The following is a 17,979-nucleotide window of genomic DNA, read 5'->3' on the forward strand; positions in this document are numbered from 1 at the left end:
GTTTTTGAATTTGCAGCTGAACTGCTATTTTCACTTTACACAATATTTTGACTGATTGTTATGAAAAGTCTGATGCAGATTTCATTGGCCACTGTTTGAGGTCCTACCCAACTGTGAACAGTAGATGCTGGTGGCACCCAATGAGCTCAATACTAAAATGAAGAGATTATTCAACCAAGTCAAGCTGTGACACAATATGTCACAGCCACCATGATAGGTCGGGCAAACTATCGAACCATTCTACTGAACACGGGACATGAAATTACTGTTGAATGATACTGTGGGATGTTGTCTAGTTCAATAAAGGAATTGCTCAAAAGTTGCACCCACACACTACTAACTAACCAGAATGCCTCTCGCCAACATGGCGGATATGGCAAACATCACAGTTTTCTTGCAAAGACACATTTGAGTACTCTCCAGTTTAGTGTTGAGTTCACTGTTGCTGCCCTAGTGATTGTTTCCTGGCACCATTACACAATAAAACAGTCAACATAAATTCAAAAGTAATAGAAAGGCTGCACCAAAATTTAAAAGAGTTTAAGACTGCAAAATGCTACAAGACGATACTCTTCATAAAAATAAATAAATAAATAAAAACCACACCTCTCAATAGGCACTTATTTAAGACCCAGGAAGAGCACTGAGATGTTTTTTGGCACAATTTTAGCAAACCGAGTGCCAAGACCATGCTGTGACTTAAATAAGCCTCTGTCCCCATTGATTAAATTATTTGTCACTTTATTCTTGATTGCTTCCTTTAATACACTGTCCAAGTTTTGTCACCTGGACCACAGTTCTAGTATCTTTGCATTCCTTTTCATGTTCACTGCATCACCCTTTTCACATTCATAGACATTGTAGCATTCACTTAGCCTTTGTTTTTTACGTCTTGTTCAACAGTTCTTATAGTCTGTCTAACTTATGACACACCACATCACATAAGTGGTACACATTCAGCTTTTGGGCCCCTACATAATCTTCTACACAACATAATACAGCATAGTTCAATACACTTTGTGCAAATGGTACCTCACAGCCATATCTGAAAAAAGTCACATTTCAAAACCATCAGGAGATATATGTAAAATGAAAACCATATTTGCAAATGTTCTCTTGTTCTTCCTGGAAATGGTACCTGCATATGGAAGGAATGCTATTCTGGCTGCTGCTTCATTGCTGTAGGCTCCCTCCGGAGGCAGTCTTTTGTTTATTACAGCATGCTTCATCTTTTGCTCTGAGTACACATTCTTTTTGAAAACTTTGCTTAGGTGTCAGAGTTCTTCACTGAGACTTACTTTGTCTTGCAGCATGCATGCTCTGTGACCAGTGTTCTAAGTGCTGAATTACTCCTTGAAGTTGATGCATGCAATTAACAAGTCAGTATGGATGGGCTTTGTATAGATTCAGTGTCACTGAGTTCCATCCACTTTCCTCTTAACCAAAACATTGAGAAGAGGTGGCTGTTCCTCTTGTTCTATTTGTATTGTCAATTTTATATCTGGATGGATGGAGTTGAGGCACTGTAGGCATTCAAGAAGTTTGTCCATTACGTATAGGCAGAGTACAAACATCTTACCACCATACTGAAGAAACAGTTGGCTGATGGCTTGCCACACAACATTTGACAAAAACAACTACAGAAATTGTCGAAATATCATGTAAAGCAGAAATGACAACACGGCTGCAAACTTAAAATGTTGTAAACCTTCAGTCTTCTCAAGAAAGCCAGAAGGTTCACATTATCATTATTATTATTTTACTTGTTTGTTATGTTTCGGGTGGTGAATTATGTGTATATGTAATGGTAGTGAAAGGTGCATGCATATACATGTTGTTCTACAGTACAGTGCTCTCTGTTATATATGCATGGTGTGACATGAATAATGCGATACACTACCCTTCCCCCATAGTAACATTAGCAGTTCCATGTAATATAGAAATAAACTACAGTTTTTCCAGCATAATCTTAGAGGTATTAAGTTTATATTATCGATACTTTCTGTAGCATGTTAACTTATCTGTTCTGAAACTAAGTATAACAGCAAACATACTCATTCACAGACTAAATTCCATAATCAAATTTCCAACTCCTAATGAAGAAAACCAGACATTGCAAAAAGAATTAAATGTGCAACAATTTTGGAGGAAAACTCAATCTTAATATAAATGCTTAAACAACAACCAATCTTGTTTCTCAACTCCCAACATTAAAATTGACAGAAATAAAATGCAAGTAGGTAAAATTAATGATTTAGGCATTATAATTCCAAAAGACAGAGAGATAAGAGGAGGAACTGAGGGATGTGGAAATAATGTTAGGTGGGAGGCAATATAGCTGGGTCTCTGTATCAGAAGGCCTTCATCTACTAAATAAGACATAAGGTTTTCACTTGAGTCTTAGAACTTATTGGTGCCCAACACCTTCCATCTTATTGATGAACTGCTTAGCAGAATCGATGTATTTCTATAAATCTCAAAATTTGTACATTTTAGTTGCTGAAATGTTACTTAGAGCAACAGTCAATTTCTTCCTTTGGTTGTACGAAAGTACTGATGTTCAACAATATTGAACTCCATCCACTTTTTTTTAAATTTTCACTCATGAAACCATTGTTTAACTTATTTTTGACATTGTTTGTCTATTTTCAGTGTGTGCTTTTACCGTTGATGGACACTCCACAAGATATCTATTGAATAACGTGAAATCTAAGAATACTGCTGGTAATTCTTGTGTGAAATATTTATTCTATATTGAATTTTTCTGATATGTTCTGCTTCAATCCATTCATTTGTTCACTCATGGTGTTCCATAGACCCTTTTATGATGAAGCAAAATAAGGGATATTGTTGAAGTCAAGGTAGACCTATGCATTAACAAATGAAGATACTACTGAGAACTGTGTAAATATTTAACTTTCATAAACTGCCACTTGGGGCTTGCCCAAGTTCCATTTAACATAGCAACAAGAATTATGTTACTTTGAAAAATTCGCTACAGCTTCCTTAGTTACAGTGGGCAGTTCCAGTTTCTGTCCTACTCTTAACTTAAAATCTATTTGACATTACTGATATTTATACCAGAACAAGTTACCTACATTATAACAAAACAGGCTTGTTCATAATGGAAACAGCTGTTTGTCGTGCAACTTACAGGTATCTTCAATGCTTGAATTTATAGAATCAAGAGGAGTACCTAATGCGTTCCAATTTTTTTTTAGTTTGGGGACATTACCAATGTCTATTTTTAAGGAGAAACAGAATGCTTGTTATCAAAACTGCCAGAAACAAAATACAAGACATACGTAAAATTCAGTTATTTTGGTAAAAGTGCACTAATGGCGGTAATGGCTTTTCTGTTGCATGTTGCAAGTGGTAACTGTTTGTGCAGTGAATGATGGAAAGTGAAATGATGATGAAGCATGAACCAGATGATTTGACAAGATGGCAGAACCAATGAGAATATAGCACCTGATAAATTTTGTCAGTTTGTTGAGTGCGCAAAATTACATGGTAGCATAATAGAATATATTGTGAAGAATGCTGTCACATAAAACAGAATATTCCATAAAATTTAAACTATACTCTTAGGTTCTTACCTAAAGATCATCTCAACAATCAGAACATTCTATAAATATCCTACAAAGTTTTTGAAATGACCAGTTGGTCACCACAACCAGTTTTCCTCAAGTCACATTTACTGGCTTTTGTCAACTCACAACCAAACTATATAACAAGTATACAAAACAATATCCCAAGTAATCTTGTCATATTCTGATAAAAATATGACACAGGAAGTAAATAAAAAAAATCAGTAAACAACTTCATAATCCATAATAGCCACATCAATAGTCATCTACCTTACATTCTCCATGTCGAAAACAAATGTACTGTAATCAATCTATTTCTTCTGCCATAATAGGTCATTAGATTCATCGATTCTTTCTGGCTACAGTCAACTGAAATGAATTGCCAACAGCAAAATGCAGCAGAATAGTCACTGACTCCGTAAGTGCAGTTATTTTGACACGATAATTATAAAAGACATCATTCGCTGCACAGAGGCATCAAAAACACCTGAAATAAGAAAACAAGTTTTTGCATATGGAAGACAACTAACTTATTAACAAGTCTATCTTAACAGTCTGTATGCTGTGCTCGTCTACAACTCTACGTGTCATCTTTACAGCGAGTAGCAATCTATCCTTTTCTTTATATTGCTATTACCAAGTTAAGTCACTTCTTATGAAACTGAGGAGACTTAGTCTCGGGAGTGTGATGGTACATGGCAGTGGTGATAGTGGGACCTGCAGGAACAGGAAAATAATCTCCAAGGAGTTGACGGAGAAATATCTACAGAGAAGATTTACAGAGACCATCTACTCAGATCAATAATACAGTTAAAAAACAAAAAAAAAAAAAAAATAAAGGAGAAAAAGAATCAGCAAAAGTTACAAATAATGGCAGTGCAGTATCTTCACATTTTGCAAGCCAATGATGATGCATGTAGCAGGATATAAAATGGTGTTTGGAAGCCGGTTTTAAAAAACAATAACAAATTTTAGCAAACGTGTGTGTGTGTGTGTGTGTGTGTGTGTGCGTGTGTGTGTGTGTGTGTGTGTGTGTGTGTGTGTGTGTGTGTGTGTGTGCGTGCGCGCTTTTGCCCATGACATCACAAATATGGTAAAACCACACACCACGACCCCAGTATGGCGCCGTGATGTCATTACGTAAACATGATAACAAACACGAAAATACATCGAAAAACCAACACACACACACACACGTTCCACAAAAAACCTAATGACACTAATGGTACAAATGTGGGAAATTGGGGGTTTTTGGGTGGGAACAAAGTAAATACAAAAAAAAATTTAGACACACAGCCCCATACCAAATGACACAAAATGATGAAAAAGACTGATAACACAAAACTCCCTAAATTCCACTAAACACAATATCCGCTGGAATCAGACACTCCCCTTGACCTATATAGCTCAACAGCAGCTCCCGATCCCACAAATTTGAATCGAACACTTCCCTTGACCTATATAGCTCAACAGCAACTCCTGATACCGGAACACCCACAGCCACACAACCTTGTGTGTGTGTGTGTGTGTGTGTGTGTGTGTGTGTGTGTGGTTTGGGAACTTATGGGCACCCAACGGCGGGGTTATTAGCGCCCTGACATCGATGAAAACAAACGAATGTGGATAAGAGCTAAAACTGTCATGCCACCATGCACACAAAACGACCACACAATGACTATCGCACAGGCACTCTCACATGCATTAAAGCCAACGAGGAGGCAAGATAGCTAATCAAGAAAGTAAAAGAGGGAAAATAAACCACAAAAGAGCGAAAAGAACAGCACAGGGAAATGAGATTGGCTGACCACATATGAACACCAACAGCCACATCCACAAATTATAATCTAACACTTCCCTTGACCTATATAGCTAAACAGCAGCTCCCAATTCCACAAATTGGAATCAAACACTTCCCTTGACCTGTATAGCTCAACAGCAACTCCCGGTACTGGAACACCCACAGCCACAACCACACATTGTAATGGAACACTGCCCTCGACCCCAACACTCAACAAATACACTAAGAACAAGAAAAATAAAAACTTACCACCACAACAAAGTTCCAGCGCCACAACCTAGGTCGACCACCACAATCTCTCTCTCTCTCTCTCTCTCTCTCTCTCTCACACACACACACAACACACTACAACTCAACAAAAACTGCAACAAAAGAGATCCTCCACAACTAAATCACAAATCAACACACTGCCCCCCCCCCAAACAATGTTGCTGTTGTTGTTGTGGTCTTCAGTCCTGAGACTGGTTTGATGCAGCTCTTCATGCTACTCTAACCTGTGCAAGCTTCTTCATCTCCCAGTACCTACTGCAACCTACATCCTTCTGAATCTGCTTAGTGTATTCATATCTTGGTCTCCCCCTACGATTTTTACCCTCCACGCTGCCCTCCAATACTAAATTGGTGATCCCTTGATGCCTCAGAACATGTCCTACCAACCAATCCCTTCTTCTGGTCAAGTTGTGCCACAAACTTCTCTTCTCCCCAATCCTATTCAATACTTCCTCATTAGTTATGTGATCTACCCATCTAATCTTCAGCATTCTTCTGTAGCACCACATTTCGAAAGCTTCTATTCTCTTCTTGTCCAAACTATTTACCGTCCATGTTTCACTTCCATACATGGCTACACTCCATACAAATACTTTCAGAAATGACTTCCTGACACTTAAATCTATACTCAATGCTAACAAATTTCTCTTCTTCAGAAACGCTTTCCTTGCCATTGCCAGGCTACATTTTATATCCTCTCTACTTCGACCATCATCAGTTATTTTGCTCCCCAAATAGCAAAACTCCTTTACTACTTTAAGTGTCTCATTTCGTAAACTAATACTCTCAACATCACCCGACTAAATTTGGCTACATTCCATTATCCTCGTTTTGCTTTTGTTGATGTTCATCTTATATCCTCCCTTCAAGACACCATCCATTCCGTTCAACTGCTCTACCAAGTCCTTTGCTATCTGTGACAGAATTACAATGTCATCAGCGAACCTCAAAGTTTTTATTTCTTCTCCATGGATTTTAATACCTACTCCAAATTTTTCTTTTGTTTCCTTTACTGCTTGCTCAATATACAGATTGAATAACATCGGGGAGAGGCTACAACCCTGTCTCACTCCCTTCCCAACCACTGCTTCCCTTTCGTGCCCCTCGACTCTTATAACTGCCATCTGCTTTCTGTACAAATTGTAAATAGCATTTCGCTCCCTGTATTTTACCCCTGCCACCTTTAGAATTTGAAAGAGAGTATTCCAGTCAACATCGTCAAAAGCTTTCTCTAAGTCTACAAATGCTAGAAACGTAGGTTTGCCTTTTCTTAATCTTTCTTCTAAGATAAGTCGTAAGGTCAGTATTGCCTCACGTGTTCCAGTATTTCTACGGAATCCAAACTGATCTTCCCCGAGGTCGGCTTCTACTAGTTTTTCCATTCGTCTGTAAAGAATTCGTGTTAGTATTTTGCAACTGTGGCTTATTAAACTGATTGTTCGGTAATTTTCACATCTGTCAACACCTGCTTTCTTTGGGATTGGAATTATTATATTCTTCTTGAAGTCTGAGGGTATTTCACCTGTTTCATACATCTTGCTCACCAGATGGTAGAGTTTTGTCAGGACTGGCTCTCCCAAGGCCGTCAGTAGTTGCAATGGAATGTTGTCTACTCCAGGGGCCTTGTTTCGACTCAGGTCTTTCAGTGCTCTGTCAAACTCTTCACGCAGTATCGTATCTCCCATTTCATCTTCATCTACATCCTCTTCCATTTCCATAATATTGTCCTCAAGTACATCGCCCTTGTATAGACCCTCTATACACTCCTTCCACCTTTCTGCTTTCCCTTCTTTGCTTAGAACTGGGTTGCCATCTGAGCTCTTGATGTTCATACAAGTGGTTCTCTTATCTCCAAAGGTCTCTTTAATTTTCCTGTAGGCAGTATCTATCTTACCCCTAGTGAGATAAGCCTCTACATCCTTACATTTGTCCTCTAGCCATCCCTGCTTAGCCATTTTGCATTTCCTGTCGATCTCATTTTTGATACGTTTGTATTTCTTTTTGCCTGCTTCATTTACTGCATTTTTATATTTTCTCCTTTCATCAATTAAATTCAATATTTCTTCTGTTATCCAAGGATTTCTAGTAGCCCTCATCTTTTTACCTACTTGATCCTCTGCTGCCTTCACTACTTCATCCCTCAAAGCTACCCATTCTTTTTCTACCGTATTTCTTTCCCCCATTCCTGTCAATTGTTCCCTTATGCTCTCCCTGAACCTCTGCTTCTTTCAGTTTATCCAGGTCCCATCTCCTTAAATTCCCACCTTTTTGCAGTTTCTTCAGTTTTAATCTACAGCTCATAACCAATAGATTGTGGTCAGAGTCCACACCTGCCCCTGGAAATGTCTTACAATTTAAAACTTGGTTCCTAAATCTCTGCCTTACCATTATATAATCTATCTGATACCTTTTAGTATCTCCAGGGTTCTTCCATGTATACAACCTTCTATCATGATTCTTAAACCAAGTGTTAGCTATGATTAAGTTGTGCTCTGTGCAAAATTCTACCAGGCGGCTTCCTCTTTCATTTCTTAGCCCCAATCCATATTCACCTACTACGTTTCCTTCTCTCCTTTTTCCTACACTTGAATTCCAGTCACCCATGACTATTAAATTTTCATCTCCCTTCACTATCTGAATAATTTCTTTTATTTCATCATACATTTCTTCAATTTCTTCGTCATCTGCAGAGCTAGTTGGCATATAAACTTGTACTACTGTAGTAGGTGTGGGCTTCGTATCTATCTTGGCCACAATAATGCGTTCACTATGCTGTTTGTAGTAGCTTACCCGCATTCCTATTTTCCTATTCATTATTAAACCTACTCCTGCATTACCCCTATTTGACTTTGTGTTTATAACCCTGTAGTCACCTGACCAGAAGTCTTGTTCCTCCTGCCACCGAACTTCACTAATTCCCACTATATCTAACTTTAACCTATCCATTTCCCTTTTTAAATTTTCTAACCTACCTGCCCGATTAAGGATCTGACATTCCACGCTCCCATCCGTAGAACGCCAGTTTTCTTTCTCCTGATAACGACATCCTCTTGAGTAGTCCCCGCCCGGAGATCCGAATGGGGGACTATTTTACCTCCGGAATATTTTACCCAAGAGGACGCCATCATCATTTAATCATACAGTAAAGCTGCATGGCCTCGGGAAAAATTACGGCCGTAGTTTCCCCTTGCTTTCAGCCGTTCGCAGTACCAGAACAGCAAGGCCGTTTTGGTTATTGTTACAAGGCCAGATCAGTCAATCATCCAGACTGTTGCCCTTGCAACTATTGAAAAGGCTGCTGCCCCTCTTCAGGAACCACACGTTTGTCTGGCCTCTCAACAGATACCCCTCCGTTGTGGTTGTACCTACGGTACGGCTATCTGTATCACTGAGGCACGGAAGCCTCCCCACCAACGGCAAGGTCCATGGTTCATGGGGGGGGGCCCCAAACAATACCAGCAACTAAACCCGCCCCCTCAGGGACGCTCTTCGGCCAACAGCACTCATGTAAATGAGACTGAAGGTTGGAAGAGCGCTTCTTCCCCCTCCCAAGAACTGACTTAATGGCCCCCCCACATCCCCTCTATAGTATTTGTAAAGCCCTCATCTCATAATTTTTAAACTCTAAACTATGGTTAACAACTAAATGATTGCACCCCCTCTCACCCAATCCTCTATAAGAAGAAAAAGCATCTGAAACTACAGTGGAACCCAGTTCTATAAACTCCTCAATTAACCCCACTAATTCTGTCTTAGATCGCCCCTCCACAACCCTGAAAACACATTCCGAACACCCACCCCCAGTACAACAGTCCCCCCCCCCCCACACACACACACCCAGAGACCAACCACAGTCTTACCCCTGCCATACTTCCTTTTCCCAAACTGCGACTCGTCCACCTCCACCACAACCCCAGGGCCACCCAACTTACCCCTGTATTTAATAAACTCAGAACATACTTCACGGCAAAACGAAAACCAGTCAAGCACACTCCTCTCACTCACGCCAGTCTCATGCGCACAAAAACGTTGAGAGGATCTATAAAAAAAAGTAATATGTCAACAACACAATCTCGTGCATGCCCAACCGAGACTTCCTGAACCAGGAACTGCAACGTATGGAGCGCCATAGGTTATCCCTATGGCACTGCCACATATAACCGTCCCTGGTCCAAGGTGCCAGAACTTTTGCCAATGTCATTTCCTTCCAACAGACAGTGCACTTGACCACCTCCGCAATCAACCCAAAAAGCCGTAGAAATTTGATCAGCTCCAACTGAGTCGCACCCATCGTACCATAGAGTCTCACACTATTTATTTTATCGGTCATATCCATACCCAACAAGACCAATAACAAATTCATTTACTCACATTAACATACGACCTACAGCGAACAGCACTACAATAACTTTCACACAAAACCACTAAATCGTTAACTCACTGAAGGCAATTCCGCTCGAAACACAGCCAAAACGCGAACCAGCTACTAGAATCAGTAAGACCTAACTGAACCCATTACACCACATAACATGAAACCCCAAGCACACCACCAGAGAGCACCATGAACCGCAACACGATGACACATAGAAACACGTCACACTCACAAACCAAACTCCGCACCATCATGACGTCACACACCCCAACAGCCTTATAGCCAACGGGTGGGATCAGATGCTTCGGTCAACCCCTGTATGCATCCGAACCATGATGCCATCAAGATGGCAGGCACCCCTACTTCTGGCATGTACAATATGGTGACCTTAACATCACAACATGCACACACAAACAAAAATATAAGACTGAGACTATTTCACTCCAGCAATAAAGTAATGGGTCATCTGTAGAAAGTTGGGGGTTTAGGGTGGAGACAAGCTAAATATATCACAATACAAAAACAGCAGCTTTACAAAAAAAATATTATTCACAAAATCAAACACAAAAATTTCTCAACATATGACATAACGCTATTAACATCAAAACAAACAGAAGCTAAATGATGTCAAAGTTAGCGTAAGGAGGGCTATGCATGAAGTGTTCAGTGAATTCGAAAGTAAAATTCTATGTACCGACTTGACAGAAAATCCTAGGAAGTTCTGGTCTTACGTTAAATCAGTAAGTGGATCGAAACAGCATATCCAGACACTCTGGGATGATAATGGCATTGAAACAGAGAATGGCACGTGTAAAGCTGAAATACTAAACACCTTTTTCCAAAGCTGTTTCACAGAGAAAGACCACACTGCAGTTCCTTCTCTAAATCCTCGCACGAACAAAAAAATGGCTGACATCGAATTAAGTGTCCAAGGAATAGAAAAGCAACTGATATCACTCAACAGAGGAAAGTACACTGGACCCGACGGGATACCAATTCAGTTCTACACAGAGTACGTGAAAGAACTTGTCCCCCTTCTAACTGCCATGTATCGCAAGTCTCAAGAGGAACGGAAGGTTCCAAATGATTGGAAAAGAGCACAGGTAGTTCCAGTTTTCAAGAAGGGTCGTCGAGCAGATGTGCAAAACTATAGGACTAATTTCTCTGATATCGATCTGTTGTAGAATTTTAGAACATGTTTTTTGCCGTGTATCATGTCGTTTCTGGAAACCCAGAATCTACCCTGTAGGAATCAACATGGATTCCAGAAACAGTGATCGCGTGAGACCCAACTCACTTTATTTGTTCATGAGACTCAGAAAATATTAGATACAGGCTCCCATGCCATTTTCCTTGACTTCCGGAAGGCGTCTGATACAATTTGGAAGTTTTTCGCGGATGATGTTGTAGTATACAGAGAAGTTGCAGCATTAAAAAATTGCAGCGAAATGCAGGAAGATCTGCAGCGGATAGGCACTTGCTGTAGGGAGTGGCAACTGACCCTTAACATAGACAAATGTAATTTATTGCAAATACATAGAAAGAAGAATCCTTTATTGTATGACTATATGATAGCAGAATAAACACTGGTAGCAGTTACTTCTGTAAAATATCTGGGAGTATGCGTACGAAATGATTTGAAGTGGAATGATCATATAAAATTAATTGTTGGTAAGGCAGGTGCAAGGTTGAGATTCATTGGGAGAGTCCTCAGAAAATTTAGTCCATCAACAAAGGTGGTGGCTTACAAAACACTCATTCGACCTGTACTTGAGTATTGCTCATCAGTGTGGGATCTGTACCAGGTTGGGTTGACAGAGATCCAAAGAAGAGTGGCACATTTCATCACAGGGTTATTTGGTACGCGTGATAGTGTTATGGAGATGTTTAGCAAACTCAAGTGGCACACTCTGCAAGAGAGGCGCTCTGCATCGCGGTGTAGCTTGCTGTCCAGGTTTTGAGAGGGTGCGTTTCTGGATAAGGTACTGAATATATCGCTACCCCCTAGTTATACCTCCCGAGGAGATCACGAATGTAAAATTAGAGAGATTCGAGCGCGCACGGAGGCTTTCCAGCAGTCTTTCTTCCCGCGAACCATATGCGACTGGAACAGGAAAGGGAGGTAATGACAGTGGCACGTAAAGTGCCCTCCGCCACACACCGTTGGGTGGCTTGCGGAGTATAAATGCAGATGTAGATGAAGTGTACATCGCACCTGACCTATATAGCTCAGACAATGTTCTTGATACCAAAAAACCAAAGCATGCATCTCCAAAATGTGGTATCGCAAAATTCCCATCACCTACATAGCTCAAACGAAGCAAATGATTCCAAAACTCTACACACAAATTGAAAACCCAAAACCCAAAGATTCACTTGACGTGTTAAAAGCTATACACTAAAACAAACAAACCATAAATAACGCATTAAAACCAGATAACATGAGAATATTACTTACCAACCAAAGCCACCAAGGAATAGATTCAGGTCTGCCAAGCCCCCCTCACCACACACATATTATAAAACTGACGCAAATAATCCCAATCAGTGTCCCCCCCCCCCCCCCTCCCAATTAACCAACCCCAACCCATCCTATTTCCCTCCTAAACACAATATCCACAAGAAAGACAACAAACAAAAACTAAAACCATTTACACATTAAAAAAAGTCCACTGAAAGCAAAATAAAATATCTCCACAAAAATGTATAGATGAACAATAAAAAAATAATACATATGGAAAACAGTCTCCCTCAATCTGTCGAGTCACGTCTCCAGTCAGATACATCACCAAACATCCAAATATTGTAATGGCAATACCACCACACATAAAGATCCCTGATCTGAACAGCTGGGACTCTAGACAACTTCATACTCTCATTACACATGATGTATCATGTGGTCGCCAATCATACCTAACCACTGCAAAAACCTTATCATTGTCATCATATCATCGACCAGCACAAATCAGAGTGAATAACTATTACATTTTTGTTGTCATATCCATTTCTAACAAAAAACAACAAAAACACTATTATCCTTTGTTTCACAAAAAACAAACACTAATCACACCCAGCACAAACACAAAAGCATAAACCCCCAAAACAATAAATCAACATAACTCTCTGATGACACAGCACATATTTCCAACAACTACTTCACAGAATGATTACACAAAGCCAAATGGCAGAACACCACTCATAGTACAAATACCTTCCAACATGAACATTGACCACAAGACCATGTTACCAAATACAATACACCATCTACAAACATGATCCAACTAAAAAACACAGCACCATAATGATGTCACACACCACAACACACTTGCATCACGAGTCAAAGCACACAGGAGGAATCGGACGCTTCCTGTGACCCAAACTCGGGCTACATTACAAGTCAGTCTGTCACCAAATCCAAGATATCAACGAGGGGCAATCCAATATCACACCCCAACCTAGAATGGGCACAGCAGGTGATATCCTGGCAATAAGAAATGTCAAATTATGAATCAAGTAAAAATAAATACCTGACACAGCCAAAAGGCACATACTTTAGAAGACATCTATTATGGATTCCAGGCAAAATGTCAGATTCGCGTCTGACGCAAACAGAGTTGAAATAAGTGTATCACAGGATTTATATAAATGACCTACGGACCTTAGAAACTGCAGCTACGATCACGCTGTTTGTAGATGACACTACTGCAATAGGGAGCAATGTTAAGGACCCCCTGTATAAAACAGCTGATCAGGTCTTCAATGCCTTGCATTCACTGTTCAGTGCCAACAGACCAATCCTCAATACACAAACAAAAAAAAAAGAAAAAAAAATTGGAAAAATTAATCCAAGATATCAACAAAGGGCAATCCAATATCTCACCCCAACCTAGAATGGCCACAGTAGGTGATATCCTGGGTATAAGAAATGTCAAATTACAAATCAAGTAATCCAACTGGTAATGGGAAAAAAAGAGTTAGAAAGAGTATGAGGTATACAACTTTTTGGAAAGATTAAAGTGCACAGACCACATATGACAAAGGAACAGTTTTTTGGAGTAATATGAATAGATGATTAAATGAAATTTTTACATTACAGAAAAGGGCAATTGGAGTCTTGCGACTTAGCTCCACAAGGGCTCACTGCAAGCCTCTCTTTTAAAAGTTGTGAGCACTTACAGAACCTTCCCTATAAATACACAAACATGTGTCAATGGCAAGAGCTAATCTTGGGGACCTGCAGACTAATAGAGATTACCATAGTTACACCACGCACAGCTGTGGTTTCCTCCACATGAGCCACATTGGTGCCATACTTTATAAAGCACTGTCAATGCACATAAAGAAGTTGGACAAGAAAACAGCTTTACATCAGAGTTAAAAACATTGCTTGTTGAGAAGTGTTTCTACAGGGTAATTGAATATGTTGGCTTACAGAAATAAGAAGCCTTCATTTATTGATCAGTAGTTTTTAATCTGTTAACAGATGTACCATTTATGCTGTGTGTCTTTGCACAAGAATGTTTCTGCTGTCATTTTCCTATTTTGTCTGTTTCACATGGAACACAAATACAAAATCAGAGAAGGGAATTTGATGAAAAGAACATTTGTGATGGATAGTGTAAGCAGGTATTCACTTGTTTATACTATTCCACAGTATTATATAATGTTGTCACTTGCTTACATTTTAAAGAAGTGTAATATAACAAAGTTTGTGTTCTAGTTCATTGATTATACTCCTTGTTAATCTTGCAGAGTAGGTACATGTGGTTTTCTTTCCAAATCATTTACCAAGCAAGGTGGCTAAGCCAGTGTAACTGCACTGAACTTTCTTTCGGAAACAAGATTCGTTCCCTTTCTGGCCATCCTGATTTCGTTCTTCCCAGGTTGTTATTAGGTGACTGCTGGAATGGTTCCTTTGTTAAGGCCATGGCTGACTTCCTGCCCTATTGTCACCTAATCCAACCCACTTTGTAAATGTTTTATATATGTATATATTATTTTTCACATATCATATATTGTTACACCCAGTAGTCTAAGGATGAATAAACATACAGTTATATAGTTGCTGCTCCCTTTCATTTTTATAGTACATAGTTGATAAAGGTTATATGTAGGCTACACAATATGCAATGAAATACTCACCACAGATGTACGTGTTATGTAATACAGTATTCCTAAATTTACATTGCACTTCTAGTTTTTGTCATGAAAAATTCGGTAATTATGGTGCAAATGTAAGACATAGGGCTACACTACAAATAAATCTGTTGCCACAATCTTTATTTCATAATCATATCCTTTGGCTTCACCAACTCAAAACCAAATTGTCAGCTACCCATCTAACACAGACCTTGAGCTACATTATCAACCTGTCTATCATTATATAATTTCAACCTAGATTTCAAAAAGGGTAATGGAAAAGGGGGGGGGGGCACTATCCCCCTGACCATTTCTAAGTCTCACAGCCAGACTAAGTCGTGTTCAGGAAGCAATGTGTTATTGTTTTGCTCCACTATTTATCAGACACTTATCTGCAAACCATTATGGAAAGCACAAGTCACTCTCACTGTTGACAAAACAGCAGCCTCCATAATGGTATAGCACTTCATTAACTCACATTATGTACTCCAGCAAATAAAAATCTGTAATCTACACCACTCCTAAGCCTTTTCTAAGAGAGATGAGTACCGCACTGTTGCTTTCAGGTGTGATGGCAAAATTCTATGTTCAAATGTGACACAAACTTACAGAAATGTGGAAATGTTTCATCTACAACAAACAGTATGCTACCAACATAAATCCAGATTTATTGCAAATTTTCCTTTTCACTTTATCAGAAAATCATTTCAAACAGAACAAAATTTGTACATTTGTCACACACCGCTACAAATGACATAAATTACGGCGTGAAATCTGCCATGACATAGTTCTTCATAAATTTATAACAAAAGTCACTCGGTGTCACTGCAGAACAATGAACTGAATGACTGGAGCTTTTAAGGTGCACTGCACTACTGTCTTATATCAAACTGTGGCTTACTTTTGTTTTTCTTCTGTGCTTCCTTAACTTTCTTTTTAAGAGCATTAATGTCCACATCAGTACTTGTATGAGGTTTCACATCCTTCCTTTCAGGTTCAGCAGGAGGAATAAACACTTTCTGTCGTTTTTCTTCGCGTCGTTTAGCAGCTTCTGCTTGCTTATCGTCTTTTTCCTTGCGTTTCTTGGCACGACGTTGTTCTTCTTTTAGAAAGTATTCTCCTGACGCTAATAATTTGTCCACTTTACTCTCCGGCTGCGGAGGTGGGAATGGTGTGTATTCCTTCTTAGTCTTCTTTATTTTTGGCTTCTTTCTGTGGCTTAAATTCTTGCTATGGAATTTTGGAAGAAACCTTTCCCAGTTCTCATTTCTAAGTTTGGGGTCCTTTGCGAGTTCACGCTTTATCATGAGCGCTTTAATGTTATAAACAGGGTGAATGTTTCGCATCGTATCTTCGGCAATCCTGCGAACTTGTTGAAGTCCTTTATAAGGTCCAAGGGCTGCAACTGTTTGCCCTTGAACTAAAACGTAACAGTTAGTTAGTAGCTCAATAGCTTTCAGAGTGCACCCATCGGGACCTATTAGCCTCTGCCGCCTTTTAACGAATTTCTCTCTGTTTCTTACTAATGATCCAATTTTTATTATATCAGAACCTATGTCATCTTGAAGCACACGGACTGCTTGCTCATATGGTACACTGCGGGATAGCAACTTTATCATATCTCTAGCTTTAATTATTATATATGGATCCCAAGTATGTCGAGTTGTTCTTACTGTCATACTACCCTCAATAAGGTCAAGTTCAGCCTTGATACCATATTCGTCCAACGATTTCTGCACAAGTGGCCAACATTCCCTTAAGTAATGTTCTCTGTATTTCGGAAATAACGTAGCAAATGAACTTTCTTCCAGCAATCGGTGAGGGTTGTCTTCTTTCTTAAACGATGGTATCTTCATAGCCCACGCGTTGTCAATCGGTCCCTTCTGGATCGGCATCTCTTCATCTTCATCACCAGCCATAGTAACTAAACTTCTCCTCCCAACAGATGAGACGAGAAATTAAATGTACTTCAGTAAGCAGCAACCATGATGCTTCGAATACCTTTATGCATTACTTTTCTAAACAATGATACACAAGGAAAATACGCATCACAACATACCGCACAGTCGCACACGACAAACCAAAACACTCCAAAGATCTTGCTACCATAGATGTGACTGATCAAACATCGCCCGCTATCCGTTAAAAGGTTGGTATTTATGGAGCTATGTTGGCAACAAATAGTGTCACTCTGAGCAGCACCCCGTACTCTTCAGTATTCACACTCCGAATATTTATGGGCACAGAAGTTGTGACACTATCTGTAATCGAACATTTCCTTACACACCTGCTCTGTACTGTAAGGAAAGCTTGGAACGGTATTATCACTCATGAAACAGTAGCCAATTTTTCGTGCCAGATGATGGTTAATGGCCGAAACCGGTAGCAAATTAGTAAATTGTTATAATGCAGCCAAGTCTCATGAATATCCGTTGCTTACAGTTGCCTGAAGAACACATTAACAATGGGAAGTTCCCGGTGGCACTTCGCAGTAGGGATGGGACATGGATAGATAAATATCGATATTCTGCATAATCGAATATTACGCAACTAATTATCGATAGTAACTACAATTGAAAAAATTTCGATGCAAGTGCCAAAAACTTATGTTTATGAATTAATAAAAAATTAAGGCAACCTAAATGTAGTTATACATTATTTCACTAAAACTTTTATAAGATTGATGAAACCTTCTTTCTCCACAGTACAAAATGTCAAATCTCTTTCGAAATATGAAACAAAACCGCTTTATTTATTTTTTGTCGTTCTCCTCGTGCAAACGAAGCCACACTTTCTGAAGCAGCAGCCCT

The 17,979-nt window shown here is 39.5% G+C and overlaps 1 protein-coding gene across 1 annotated transcript; it reads right to left on the reverse strand.

The window, feature by feature from the left end:
* Window positions 1-15,814: 15,814 nt before the first annotated feature.
* On the reverse strand, window positions 15,815-17,644 carry LOC126092403 (KRR1 small subunit processome component homolog). Its single transcript, XM_049907976.1, has one exon. The coding sequence runs from the start codon at window positions 17,086-17,088 to the stop codon at window positions 16,042-16,044; it is 1,047 nt and encodes a 348-aa protein (XP_049763933.1). The 5' UTR covers window positions 17,089-17,644; the 3' UTR covers window positions 15,815-16,041.
* Between the last annotated feature and the right edge of the window lie 335 nt (window positions 17,645-17,979).

Source organism: Schistocerca cancellata, chromosome 7, assembly GCF_023864275.1.
Source record: "Schistocerca cancellata isolate TAMUIC-IGC-003103 chromosome 7, iqSchCanc2.1, whole genome shotgun sequence".
In the NCBI taxonomy this organism is placed as follows: domain Eukaryota; kingdom Metazoa; phylum Arthropoda; class Insecta; order Orthoptera; family Acrididae; genus Schistocerca; species Schistocerca cancellata.

Excerpts from the sequence above, each read along its gene's own strand:
- LOC126092403 (XM_049907976.1), bottom strand. The coding sequence starts at position 17,088 with ATGGCTGGTGATGAAGATGAAGAGATGCCGATCCAGAAGGGACCGATT.